Source organism: Bombyx mori, chromosome 6 (assembly GCF_030269925.1).
Source record: "Bombyx mori chromosome 6, ASM3026992v2".
NCBI classification, from domain to species: domain Eukaryota; kingdom Metazoa; phylum Arthropoda; class Insecta; order Lepidoptera; family Bombycidae; genus Bombyx; species Bombyx mori.
In genome coordinates this window covers 8,842,034-8,854,926 of record NC_085112.1, presented here as the reverse complement: position 1 = coordinate 8,854,926, position 12,893 = coordinate 8,842,034, and the positions used below count along the sequence as shown (strand labels likewise).

At 34.1% G+C, this 12,893-nt stretch overlaps 2 protein-coding genes across 8 annotated transcripts; one reads left to right on the top strand and one right to left on the bottom strand.

Annotated features, from left to right (window-relative positions):
• The first annotated feature begins 632 nt into the window (after nucleotides 1-632).
• On the top strand, nucleotides 633-5,258 carry LOC101735938 (zinc finger and BTB domain-containing protein 11). Of its 4 annotated transcripts, none has more exons than XM_062669091.1 (5): nucleotides 633-781; nucleotides 867-1,094; nucleotides 1,277-1,422; nucleotides 2,178-2,754; nucleotides 4,725-5,258. In XM_062669091.1, exons 2-5 carry the CDS (start codon nucleotides 890-892, stop codon nucleotides 5,036-5,038), a joined length of 1,242 nt encoding a protein of 413 aa, XP_062525075.1. In that variant the 5' UTR covers nucleotides 633-781; nucleotides 867-889; the 3' UTR covers nucleotides 5,039-5,258. The 4 variants fall into 4 exon arrangements, with proteins under 4 accessions (XP_062525075.1, XP_012549682.1, XP_021206507.2 ...); XM_012694228.4 differs by having other exon boundaries at nucleotides 3,567-5,258; XM_021350832.3 differs by having other exon boundaries at nucleotides 685-1,094.
• Nucleotides 5,248-12,472, bottom strand: LOC101746537 (probable ATP-dependent RNA helicase pitchoune). Of its 4 annotated transcripts, none has more exons than XM_038011427.2 (9): nucleotides 10,891-12,472; nucleotides 10,162-10,314; nucleotides 9,835-9,996; nucleotides 9,204-9,348; nucleotides 8,693-8,855; nucleotides 7,839-7,991; nucleotides 6,829-6,996; nucleotides 6,246-6,420; nucleotides 5,248-5,376 (listed from the first exon to the last, which is right to left on the bottom strand). In XM_038011427.2, the coding sequence occupies exons 1-9, from the start codon at nucleotides 11,129-11,131 to the stop codon at nucleotides 5,288-5,290; spliced, it is 1,449 nt and encodes a 482-aa protein (XP_037867355.1). In that variant the 5' UTR covers nucleotides 11,132-12,472; the 3' UTR covers nucleotides 5,248-5,287. The 4 variants fall into 4 exon arrangements, with proteins under 4 accessions (XP_037867355.1, XP_037867356.1, XP_037867360.1 ...); XM_038011428.2 differs by having other exon boundaries at nucleotides 9,835-9,978; XM_038011432.1 differs by lacking the exon at nucleotides 10,891-12,472 and having other exon boundaries at nucleotides 9,835-9,978; nucleotides 10,158-10,298.
• Nucleotides 12,473-12,893: the final 421 nt, after the last annotated feature.

Genomic DNA, 12,893 nt, shown 5'->3' with positions numbered 1-12,893 from the left:
ATTATAATTTTGCGGGTTTGATTTTTATTACACGATGTTATTCCTTCACCGTGGAAGTAAATCGTGAACATTTGTTAAGTACGTATTTCATTAGAAAAATTGGTACCCGCCTGCGGGATTCGAACCCCGACGCATCGCTAGATACGAATGCATCGGACTTCTTATCCGTTAGGCCACAACGATTTCTGTTATTTGTTATTTACTAAAATCACAATGATGAGCTACAAGGTCGAATTATCAATGGAAGAAACGGATAAAAGTTACCAGAGCTAGAATTTAATCTGATTTCGAGAAATTTAATAGTTTAGAATATTTTACTATTTACGATGACTTTCGAGTAATTTTGCGATAATCCTCATTTTCTCCGTATCCATTTCATTTTAGGTCCTTTACATCTCATTTCTAAATGTAGGTACTGTAAATTACTATTGTACAATACCATCCGAATACTACCAGACCAGGTTAGTTTTTAGTTTATATTCAAAAAATGGTCTTTGAGCTCGAAATGTAACTACTTATATATTAATACTCTTCTGCACTTGTAAGCATGATTGAAAAGCGATTTTTATATTTACTAATCAGTCCCATTATTCGTATTTGAGAAACAATTGTTTATTAATGGGACATTACAGCACCACAGCTATTTTGAGCTATACATTTTTTAAGTTTAGTACTTTTTCTTGTTTGACTACCGGCAGCACTGCTAAGCGACGCGCAGTCCGCACCAGCTGTCATATTTATTTATTAAATTACAATTTTGTCAACTTGCGGGTTTTGTACCGTAAGAAGATAATTATTTGATTTAGTTCAATTGTAACTATAACAATAAACGCATGATTATATCGTCATTCATCTTTGTTTTCAAGGCGCAATGTAACAAGCGTCAGACATGGACCAACAGTTCTCATTGTCTTGGAACAATTTTCACGGAAACTTAACGAAGGGATTCGCCGGCTTATTGGGCAACAGCGAGTTCGTCGATGTTACAATAGCAGTTGAAGGGCATTTACTACAAGCCCATAAAGTGATATTATCAATATGTTCGCCGTATTTCAAGAAAATGTTCCTAATGAATCCGTGTCAACATCCAATAAGTGAGTATTTTTCTAAACAAAAAAACCAGAAAATACAAAAATGATTCATACAGCTAATAAAATAGCTTTCAGTATTTCTGGAGACATTAAAAACCTAAACATTTTAGCCCAAAAAACACAACTTGTAATTTTAAAACATTCTAATGTTCGTATAATTTTTGTATATTATATTTTCTTTTTAGTTGTTTTAAGAGATGTCACTCACAAAGCAATGAGAGATTTACTACAATTTATGTACCATGGTGAAGTTAGCGTAAAAAGAGAAGATCTCACTAGTTTTATAGGTACAGCAGAGGTTTTGCAGATCAAAGGATTAACAAACAAAGAGGTATAGTTAAATCAGAATTAAAAAAAAAAAAACATTGATTCCATCTCATCTATTTTTCTTAGATACTAAAAATCTGAACACTAGTGACCACTGTGTGGCTCACAGCTTGTTCAGCTACTTAGGCAATTAAGTAAGGTGCATTAGAATGGTTTCAAAAATAATGGATATTGTGGTCAATGGCATTCTGTTGTTCAATACTGGTGAAAAAAGTTCTATGATCAGTGTTTAGGGTAATGGTAAACACCAATGTGTATTAATATAGCAATGGCAATTAATAACCATCTAGTTACTGGTGGTAGGGCATCTTGTGAGTCCACACAGGTAGGTACCACCACCCTGCACATTTTTGCCGTGAAGCAGTAATGCGTTTCGGTTTGAAAGGTGGGGCAGCCGTTGTAACTATTCTGAGACCTTAGAACTTATATCTCTAGGTGAGTGGTGGCATATACCAAGTGGGCCCTGAGCTCATCCACACATATAAGAAATAACAATTTAATTATTTATTTATTCTTACTGCGTTTAAATATAGGAATTCTAAACATAAAATCAAGGATACCTTGAACTGGAATGATAAAACGAACAATCAATCTATTGAGTTACATTGGAGAAACATTTTTTTGACAAATATTAACTATTATAGCACCTTAAATGATTTTCCACAAACAGACCTTAAATCATTTCAATAAATATTCCATGTGTACAATCTGTAAGAAGTAATTGGTTTTCCCTATAATTTTTCGATATCTTTATTTTAGACTGAAGAAGAAGAGATTGAAAAGGAACAAAATTTATCCAAACAAACATTGGAGGCTCAAAATATTCTAGAAACTGACTCACACAATACAGAAAACTATGATCATTCTGATGAAACAACTAACAGTGAACTTATTCTGCTCAAACAAAGACAGTTTATAGAAAAATTGCAAAGACTAAGTAACTTGAAAAGGAAATCTGAAGATTACCTACAAAATAATTATTTTGACGTTGCTAACTCTGAAAAGAGGCCAAAAATAAAAGAGAAAACTTACAATAAACATAACCATACAGCGTTACATAGTAACAATTTTGATAAAATAAAAAATATTTATGATGAAAATCCAGTTGATATCACAACTTCTTATAATACTCATGTTCAGAAGAATAATAATGAGATAAATGAAAAAATTAAGGAACAACTTTCACCTGAACATAGGTTAGAATTGAAAACTGAATGTGACGATGGAGACATAGTTGTGACTGATCCAGCAGCTTGTACAACTCCAAAAAATTATGATGTTGCCAGAGATATGTCTAAAGATACGGTGCCAATAGACTATCCATCACCACAAGACAGTAAGTAGTTTTCAAATAAACCTAAATGGTTGACCCATTCTTACCTATTCCTAGGATATGTGGGGTTAGTTTTTCAAAGTTACAAGCTAGAACAGACCATGATTTAAAGCCTATTTGTTGGCTATAACGAAAGTAAAAACATGAAAAAATAAACAGTTGGCTATAGTTTAGACTGGTATTCCATAGGCATTTCTTCATATAATACAATTGTATTAGTTTTCTTATATAACTACTACCCTAAAAATAGATATACTATAAATCTGTATAAAGTGATATCAGTGAGTAGCATACTAGCTTACTAGTAGTAGGTATATTTGGACCAAATCTTGTGTCCCGAATATTATTACTATCCAGGCTCTAAAACTTTTGGTTAAGTTAATTAATTAGCCTAAAGCTTATATCTTGAGTAATTTTCATTTTTCAAAGATTTTGTTTTTAGTTAGTATAAACTTCATAAAAATCTAAAATTAACAGAATTTGTTGGCAGAAATTAAAATATGGATTTAACGTAATTCTACGTTGAGAGTTAAAAGAAATGTTAGCAGCAGTTTCACTGAACTGGACTTGTAATTTAGACTGTGTCTACTTAATTTACTTAATCCTGTGTACAGCGGTTGTGTTTCATGAAATAAAATAAGACAGAGATTGTGTTGAAAATGCAATCATTTTATTAGTTTTCATAAGGCACTTTTTTCTTTTGCATTGGTTTCTATGAAAACACGATGGCATTTTCAACATTATTGAATCTTATATTTAATGTTTCTTTTTACAATCTATTATCATTGAATTGAAAATGCCCATCGTGATTTCAGATACGGGTTTAAGTTCGTTGTTCATGGATCTTAAAAATTTAGTGAATGGAAAGGTGACTAATATGTTGAGAAGTGGTGTAAGTGAAGAATATCCAAGAAATTTGACTGTGGAACATCGTCTTGTCACAATACCACAGAAAGAGGATGGCAAAAAGAAATATCCACAAAGATCTTGCCGTCTTTGTTGGAAAATTGGAAAACGAAGGGATACGCGTTTTATGTGTGGAGCTTGCGAATTACCATTTTGCAAGTCACCATGTTTTGAAATACATTTTAATGATGTACTCAAAGTATCTCAGTTGCAAGGAGACTATTATGCTACTTAGTTTAGAGTTTGTTAGCAACTATAATTCCTCTAAAGAGGCCAGACAGGTTTATAAGATATTTGCGGGCAAATTCGAATTAAATTTTGAATCATAGATTCAATACCAGTATTGGGACCAAAAGGGCAAGATCAAAATTTATGAGTTACATATTTTGCTACATTAGGTTTACTTTAGGATTAGTATACAAAATATCACATATAAATGAAGGAGTAATAAAGGTATCATGTTGCACAATAAAAAGTAATCCACTGTGATAAGGACTGCTCTCAAGTGCCAATTACATGAAAAAAAATATTTTTAAAAAGTTCATAAATCAAAATGTTGAAAATTTTCCTCATTTGACTAGTGCCATGAGTTTTACTGCCATATCGTTTATGAACACTTTATTGCTCATATTCTAGTCTATTTATTGTAAGCTTTTACTGTGTATGTTCCAGTGTGCTTTATACTATTATCACGATTTGACTTATTTGTAATTGATCTCTATAAGAGTTTAAGGATTGATAATTTGGGTGATTTAAAAATGAGATTTACATTCCTATAAAATTTGAGTGATCTTTTTTGTAATTTAGTACTCTAAAAGACATTAAATTGATATTAAATTGAAATGTGTGATGTTACTTAAGCGTGTTTTACTGCAACTGAATGTATTTTTTTATATCCATATTTGAATTAAAATAAACGTGTTTAACGAATGAATAGCCTGCTTTTATTTGAACAGAGAATACGACAAATAAACTTATTAAAGTACAAAAACTGTAACTCATTCATAAATAATCGGAACATAGGTAAAATAAACGGTCTATTTATTCTTAAAAAAATTTGATTGCAGGTGCCCTGTCATTGGTCGTGAACGGATCTAGTGAAAACCAACTGTTACCTGTGCGGTATAAATACATTTACAGTAGGAAAGGTCACAAACAATTGGTGCATATGAACTTTGTATATACGAAACATTCTACGACACATGGAAAAACTTCGTGGCGATGCGTTCAGTACTTCTCATTAAATAGGTGTCCCGCTACGGTGGAAACTATAGATTCTATGATATATGCGGTGAACCATCAACATAATCATGAGGACTGCATCGAGAAACTATCTAGAAACAATGTTTATGAAATGAATGTTTCGCCAAAACAAGAATGAATCTCTGTACATAGTACTAAGTTAAGATAAATGTAAAGTTCCTATGAAATATAATTTGTCGAATGTATTAATTAATTCAGCTAATTACAATAGTTTTTGTACGTAACCTTTAGGTTCATCTAGTCAGAAAACACCTAAATTAAAAATAATATTCATTATATAATATCTTAAAAATAAGTAAATATATGATTAATATAAAAAAACACCAATAATTGAAAAATTGTTTTATTTGCTTCTTATGCCATCGCATCATGATTTAGCTTTCTTTGTGTCACTTTGGGAAGCTAAAATCGCTGCCATTCTTTTCCTTGGTCGATGTTTTTTACTAAACCCTATGCCTGAAAATATTTAAAAAAATTTATAACCAGTCAAATAGTAAATGTGTAGTAAAAAAAAATTCAATAAATCGTACAAATAAATATCCTACTGGCAAGGGCGGATCCAGCTTTGGCGCCAGGAGGGGGTCACATAGTCGTGGGCAAGTTAAGAACTTATAATTTAATTTTGATAACAATAGATAATAAATAAATCATGATGTTCTTCAATTAGTCCAAGTTAGTTCAAGTCCTGGAACTAGCACGGGGGGGGGGGGGGGTCATGACCCCCCCTGGATCCGCCGTTGCCTACTGGGAGATTTTAATGAAATATATGAGTTAATTGAATAAATAAAAAGATTACAGTGAGCATTAACATTAGCTCACTTTAAAAATAACATACCCAAATAGTTTTTAATCTTGATGAAATCGTGAATAGAAGAGCAGATTCAAAGAAAAAATCGTCCTGATACTAATCGTTAAAAGTCTATGACAAATATATTATTCAAAATAGCATCTCGAATTAAGTAGTGTAAACAAAGAAAGTTTAACTTTAGGGGCATTTGGATATTATTTCAAAAGATTTTCTGCCGCCAACTAAGTTAAATGAGTACCCAGTTTTTTTTTTGTTGCCCTTGTAGGCAAACGAGCATACGGCCCACCGGATGGTGAGTGGTTACCGTCGCCCATGGACTTCAGCAATGCCAGGGGCAGAGCCAAGCCACTGCCTACCGTAAACCCAGTTTTTAATTAAATCAAACAATAGTGATTAAGGAAGGAGGTAAGCATTAAAAGAAATAAAGTTAGCAGTGGATAAGCAGGGCTATAGTATCACCTGATTAGCTTAACATGGTAATTTTAGACAACAATAAATACAAATTTTAGACACTTACGTATATCAACATCAGGCTTTTCTTTTAAACCAAAAGATCTTGCTAAAACGTCTAGATCCATTGTCAACAAATTAAATATCTGTTTTAGCTTTCTGACTTCCAGCGCTCTAACATATCCCTCAAATGCTTCAATCGCTAAGTTTACGAAATTAGAATCAGACATTGCCGTATCCAACTAGAATAATATAAATAAAATAAACATTCACATCCAATAAGTAAGGTTGTGTGAAAAACTATATGTGTAAGAGGGGAGTGAGCAAAGAAATGGTATATGATAGAGGAGTACGGAAGGAGAAAACATGTTGCGCCGACCCGAGGTGACTGGGAGAAGGGCAGGAGAATGATGATGATGATCCAATAAGCAAGTTTACCACAAATCGATTCGATCTTAGATTTAAAAATATGTTAATAATCATTACATTGAAAACTTTTGAAAACGAATTAGCTATAAATTCGAAGGCAACCTGTTTTTTTATACAATTACATATGTTTTATTATGACTTTAAATTGTTTTTTTTAACGTCATTAATTATTCACACTTCATACAAGATTTTAACATGCGTACTTAGTATTTTTTTAATACCTTTTTTTGTAAATTATAATAAGAATCCCAGCTTTCGTATTTATCTACATATATTTTAGATTCCTTCAGGTAATCCACAAAACCCACTTCCTCAGGTCTTAGAAGTAAAACTGCATTACCATCAGCACCCAAACCTCTCGCCGTTCTGCCCACTCTGTGAATGTATTCCTAAAAATTTATTTCATAAATTTAAATACTGCGAACAATAATTGCCGCTAACCAAATTGAAAACAGTGTGCTTAGTGTGAGTTTTGCCTAACGTCTGCCGCTAGACGCGCTGTTCCTACTCCATACAAATTTGGAGTTAACTTTTACGCTACCGAGAACGTTAAAAAAACTCGCATTAAGCACACTGAAAATCTTTAACACGCTAAACACCATGAGGGACATCACGTGTTCACGGCATATTTTCGCCTCCACCCCCGTTGAGGTGTTGTTTCGTAAATATTGCCATAACTCAAAAATAATGTGTGACTTGCGGCAACAGTGACTACCAATTCATTACTTTCCGAGAGACGTCAAATGGCAGCTCGACCTATTTGGTGGTCACGGGATGTCCGCCGCGGCCCACTGGCCTAAACATGGATTCTGGTGTGTTGTTCAGCGCGTTATTTTGGCTTGGAGCAGCCTTGTTTGCTGTGTTCAAAATGTATTACTACTTCTATCCTATTTTATAGATATTAAGTTTATTTTCTTTTTTTTCGTATTGCTTAGATAGGTGGACGAGCTCACAGCCCACCTGATGTTAAGGGGTTACTGGAGCCCATAAACATCCCTAAGGTAAATGAGCCACCCACTTAGAGATATAAGTTCTAAGGTCTCAAGTATAGTTACAACAGCTGCTCCACCCTTATCTATTCTTACACATCTATTTTTATAAAGCGTTTCAATTTTTACATAATGGTGGTAACTATCTAATATAAATTGGTGTATATTAGTTAGCTTCTAGTAGAAGACTATGACTATGTATGATATAGGTACTGCATTTAGACTGAAGTAAAACCTCTAACATTTGCATCACCAGGTGGATCGAACTGGACTATCCAATCTACAGCCGGTATATCCAATCCTCTTGCCGCAACATCTGTACAGAATAACGCTATATTTTCTGTTTCATAGAATATATTGATGGTTGCTGTTCTATCGGTTTGGTTCATTTTACCCTGAAAGCAAATATTACACTGCAATGGCTAAACGTATCAAGAATATCAGAAATCGTTTCGACATTAATAGGAATATTTTAATAACCGGTTAATGAAATAAACGACAAACAAAAAGGTATGATTATGGTAAAAAAAACTGCGTCAAAATTAGTTATAAGTGACCTACATTTTAATTTATAATTTTAAATAAAAAGAAGAGTAAGTATGTAAGAAGTTCATTTAATGAATTTTAACAAATTATACTGTTTTTTTATATTTTCTGTCATCCAAGATACTGATCATTGGAGAGACGATGAGAGCTAGCACCTTTAAGGGGCAAAAACGAATTATCTTGATCAGAGAAGACATTATAACCTAAAAGATAAGATGCCTAGCATGTACAGACGGAGCGATGCGACTATGCTAGTGTTAATATCCCACTGACACAAATTACTTCCATAATAACTCCATGTAATAAAAACTCAGCCCCGTAAAAATTATAATTTAGTAATTTCTATACAATTGAGACATACGACACCGCATGTTTAGTGGGTAGGGTCCGGAAAACATTCTTGGGCCCGCGGTTTCGCAGTCGCGGACCAGTCCCACATACCCCGCCCGCGGGCCCCCTAGGCGCGGGGACCTCGTAGGGGGTAAGGCCGCGGCCCAAAAAAAAAGGGAGTTAGTTGGTTACTGGTAGCAAAAATGTTTCCAATACTCACATGGATACACAAAACGTTCATTTGACAGTATTTCTGAAAGAATTCGTAATGGAACACAACAGATTTACAACTCGAAAAAAATACCATAACTTTGAATTGTTTTGTTTTCTTCAGCACCTTATGTAACCACCACAATCTATACTGGGTTTGACACACAGCATATCTACAAAGGAGAAAACAAATTATTTTAAAGCTTACTACAAACATAAAAATGAATATTATTTATATATAAAATTCATATAAAAAGCCTTTTTTGTGGACCCTCAAACTAACTAATTAAGGACATTACAAATTTAATAAAATATATTAATATAAATGTTGCCAAACATAATCACTACTAAACACAATTATTCATGTTAGATATAGTTTTTCATTTGTCATAGATATGGACGGCACAATAGTACACACATAAACTTGTTTTAAAACGCTCAAATGGGAGGTATATGCAGTATACAACAGACATGTACTATTAGAATTCTACTAACTGCACTCAAAATTACTGTTTACTAACCCCTGTTTTAAACCTTCCACTGTAGCACACAGGTCATCCTGATCAGTATTGATATGTTGTATCTTGTCTTTTTTCATGGCAGACTCCACTAGAGCATCAGTTCTCTCAGAAAGTGTTGCGCTGAAAAGCATTGTTTGCCTATCCTCTGAAATATGAATGATGCGATTTCAGTACCCATTTTATTTTTTAACACAGATGGAATTACATAAACTAGTAGTTACTGCAAACATCAACCTCTGTAGTATTAGGAAATTTTTGTTCTTAGGCAGATGTTCGTTCTGGATTGGAACAATAATTATAGGTACAAATGAAACTGACCTCACATTTACAAGACATATTGGGTGGCATTCAATTGTGTTGTCTATTAGCACCCACAATTGCTTAACATCAGGTGGGCTGTGATTTCTGTAGAATTAGAGAAATAAAAACATTATCTGTACTGCACTTCAGGCCTAATGGAGAAGAATACCAGCCCACCTGTAATAAAGAGTTATATTTAGGTGCAACAGATGTTAGGTAGGTAAGTATAGATAAAATGCTGCACGTGTAAACAATAAAAAAGTAAAATAAAGTAAAGATACACAGTTACAGTATTTAATATTTACAGGAAATCAATAAAAATTTAACTTACTTGGTAACCGATTAATTATCTGTTTTAGATCTTCTTCAAAACCATATTGAAATATTTTATCAGCTTCATCCAGTACAAGACATTTGACACATTTGTAATCAAACTCTTTAGTTCTCATGTGATCAAATAATCTACCTGGTGTGGCTACAACAATATGCATACCTAAAATTTTTCTATTATTTAAATACATGTCAACACATTCTAAGTAACATTTCAAAAGATGTTTACTTGTTTTTTAGTCTGTCTTTATTAAAAAAAGTATTTCAAAGTTGAAACTGTCAATAATTTCTTTCTTATATCAAGTTAAATTTTTTATTTGTTACCTGCCTTGAACAAGATCAGAGCTCTGTTTTTTTCTGCTCTCTCCACCAATCACTAAAGTTGATGTGATTTTATTATGATGATTGATCAACTCCTGTAAGACTGAATATGTTTGTATTGCCAGTTCCCTTGTTGGTGCAATTATGATGGAAAACGTACCTAGAGTAGATTTTTTAACTTTTATTTTGGTTTACACATGATATCAAATTAGGCAATCCGAACACACTTTCCACAGCACAGGCATGTATAGGGTGTTCTTAGTATGAATTAATCAATAGGGTGGCTAGTTCATATTGTAATATCTATGAGTTTCAACACTTAAGACCTAGTACAGTATAGGTGCATAGGTATAGAGCAATATAGATGGGTGAATGCCCCACCTATAATATCCAATCAATCATATATAAAATTGAGGTAATTAGGCAGAGATCAGGCTGTATCCCTAGCATTATCCACAGCTATTAGTAATGATTAAGGAAGAAAACCAAGAGCTGGAGCCTTGTGTTAACTACAAATTGATTATTATTACATTATGTACAGTACTCAATAAAACAATTAAATAGGGTACACTCAGAAACAGGGAGTATATAGAACAGCAATGAAAAACCATGAAATTAATCAAAATGAAATTAATCAGGTGTGAGTATTTTACAGAGCAGATGGTTGTGCATAACAAACTGGGAAGCAAGCTTAAAATTGTAAACATTTAATAAAGTATTAAGAAAGAAACATTACCGTGCATAGCTTTTTCTATGTTTTTAGCAACCACTTCGATTACAGGTATTAGAAATGCTAATGTTTTTCCTGAGCCTGTTTTTGCTGTCGCCACTATATCGTTACCATCCAGCGCTGATGGTAGGACCTCTGCCTGTATTTCAGTCATCCTTTTGAATCCCATCTCTCTGATTGCATTTAAAGTAGCTGCAGAGAGTTGCTCTTTAAGTTCTTTAAATTTGGGAAGTTTTTTAGATTCCATAATTTTTTTTTTCTTTCCGTTAAATTTATTTCATATATCATGAAGAAGAAGGTATGCTACAGTTATAATTAAGTGTATTATCTATAAATTAAGCTAAATAAAAACAGAAATTTATGTTCATCCCTGGAATTTAAAACTTTATTTATTTCTAAATTCATATCACTTCATCAGAATTCAGCAATTCATAACCTAAAAAAACATCATTTTTAATTCGTTCATTGTACAGGCAAAGAAAACATTGCTCATATAGCCGATATCTTGAGGATTGTCAGCTGATCAGTGACCGACAGTACGGTTTCACTCACAGTCGCTCAGCCAGCGATCTTCTTGTATGCCTTACTCACAGGTGGGCTGAAGCCTTGGAGAGCAAGGGCTCTCGCTGTGAGCCTTGATATCGCGAAGACCTTCAACAGGGTCTGGCATAGGGCACTTTTGTCGAAGCTAACATCTTACGGAATCATCGAGGGACTCTGCAAGTGGATCGCTAGACTTTTGATGGACGGTGCATCACGGTAGTTCTAGACGGTGACTACTCAGATATAATGACCATTAACGCTGGCATTCCACAAGGTTTGGTGCTCTTCCCCACGCTTTTCATCCTGTACCTATATCAATAACATGCTATCTAATGATGGTATGCATTGCTATCCAGATGATAGCACGGGAGATGCGCGACATATTGGCCATCAGAGTCATTTTCGAAGCGTGGTGCAAGAGAGACGATCTAAGCTTGTGTCTGAAGTGGAGAACTCTCTGAGGCGTGTCTCCGAGTGGGGTGAATCAAACTTAGTTCAATTCAACCCGTTAAAGACACAAGTTTGCGCGTTCACTATGAAGAAGGACCCCTTTGTCATGGTGCCGCAATTACAAGGAGTATCCCTACAACCTACGAGTATCGGGATATTACTTAGGGTCGACATTTCAAGAGATGTCCAGTTTCGGTGTCATTTGGATGGCAAAGCCAAGTTGGCGTCCAAAATGCTGGGAGTCCTCAACAGAGCGAAGCGATACTTCACGCCTAGACAAAGACTTTTGCTTTATAAAGCACAAGTCCGGCCTCGCATGGAGTACTGCTCCCACCTATGGGCCGGAGCTCTCAAATACCAGCTACTTCCATTTAACACTCTACAGAAGAGGGCCATTCGGATTGTCGCTGATGTAAACTTCTTACTTGAAACTATCAGTCATAAGTTGATGCCATTGTCAATCTGTTTTATTAGTGTTTTTGTCAATGCATTTACTGCATAGACCTTTAATGTAACCAAAACAAATTTTAACAGATTTTAGCTTATTAAAACCTTATATTCGTTAAAGGTTTTCTCTTATTACAGTCGAGATAAAATAAAACAATTCACACAACTTTGCTCCTCGCATTTACGCCAAAAAGTCCCACCAGAGCATAGATAATACATTTGGAGTCATTAAACACTGTCATAGATCATCATTGTCATAAAATCGTTTTATAAACGGTCTATGATTTATATCCACCGAAATCTTTTAAAACAAATGCCGAAGCCAAGTCTGTTGTACGAAAAGTAAAATGGAAGGGAATAAAATTAACTTTGGAATAATGTGAAGTAAGATGAATGTATTGCCATCGGATTAAATTAGATAAAGGATCTTAGGTGTTGGATGAGACGAGAGAAGACGAGAGAAGAAAAATGTCGTTTATGTCTTTGCGATAGAACTCTGGTGACCTAGATTCTACAAACTGTGTGAAAGCGTTTATATTGCCTCCTGGGAAGAAAACTTTCTATCACAG

What these genes read in the sequence shown, in the direction of transcription:
- LOC101735938 (XM_012694228.4), top strand. Translation starts at nt 890, where the DNA reads ATGGACCAACAGTTCTCATTGTCTTGGAACAATTTTCACGGAAACTTA. An exon ending in AAGGATTAACAAACAAAGAG is followed by an intron (nt 1,423 to 2,177) that starts GTATAGTTAAAT and finishes TCTTTATTTTAG; the next exon opens with ACTGAAGAAGAAGAGATTGA. An exon ending in CTATCCATCACCACAAGACA is followed by an intron (nt 2,755 to 3,566) that starts GTAAGTAGTTTT and finishes TCGTGATTTCAG; the next exon opens with ATACGGGTTTAAGTTCGTTG.
- LOC101746537 (XM_038011427.2), bottom strand. Translation starts at nt 11,131, where the DNA reads ATGGAATCTAAAAAACTTCCCAAATTTAAAGAACTTAAAGAGCAACTC. An exon ending in GTGGAAGGTTTAAAACAGGG is followed by an intron (nt 8,856 to 9,203) that starts GTTAGTAAACAG and finishes TCTCCTTTGTAG; the next exon opens with ATATGCTGTGTGTCAAACCC. An exon ending in ATCCACCTGGTGATGCAAAT is followed by an intron (nt 6,997 to 7,838) that starts GTTAGAGGTTTT and finishes ATAAATTTTTAG; the next exon opens with GAATACATTCACAGAGTGGG.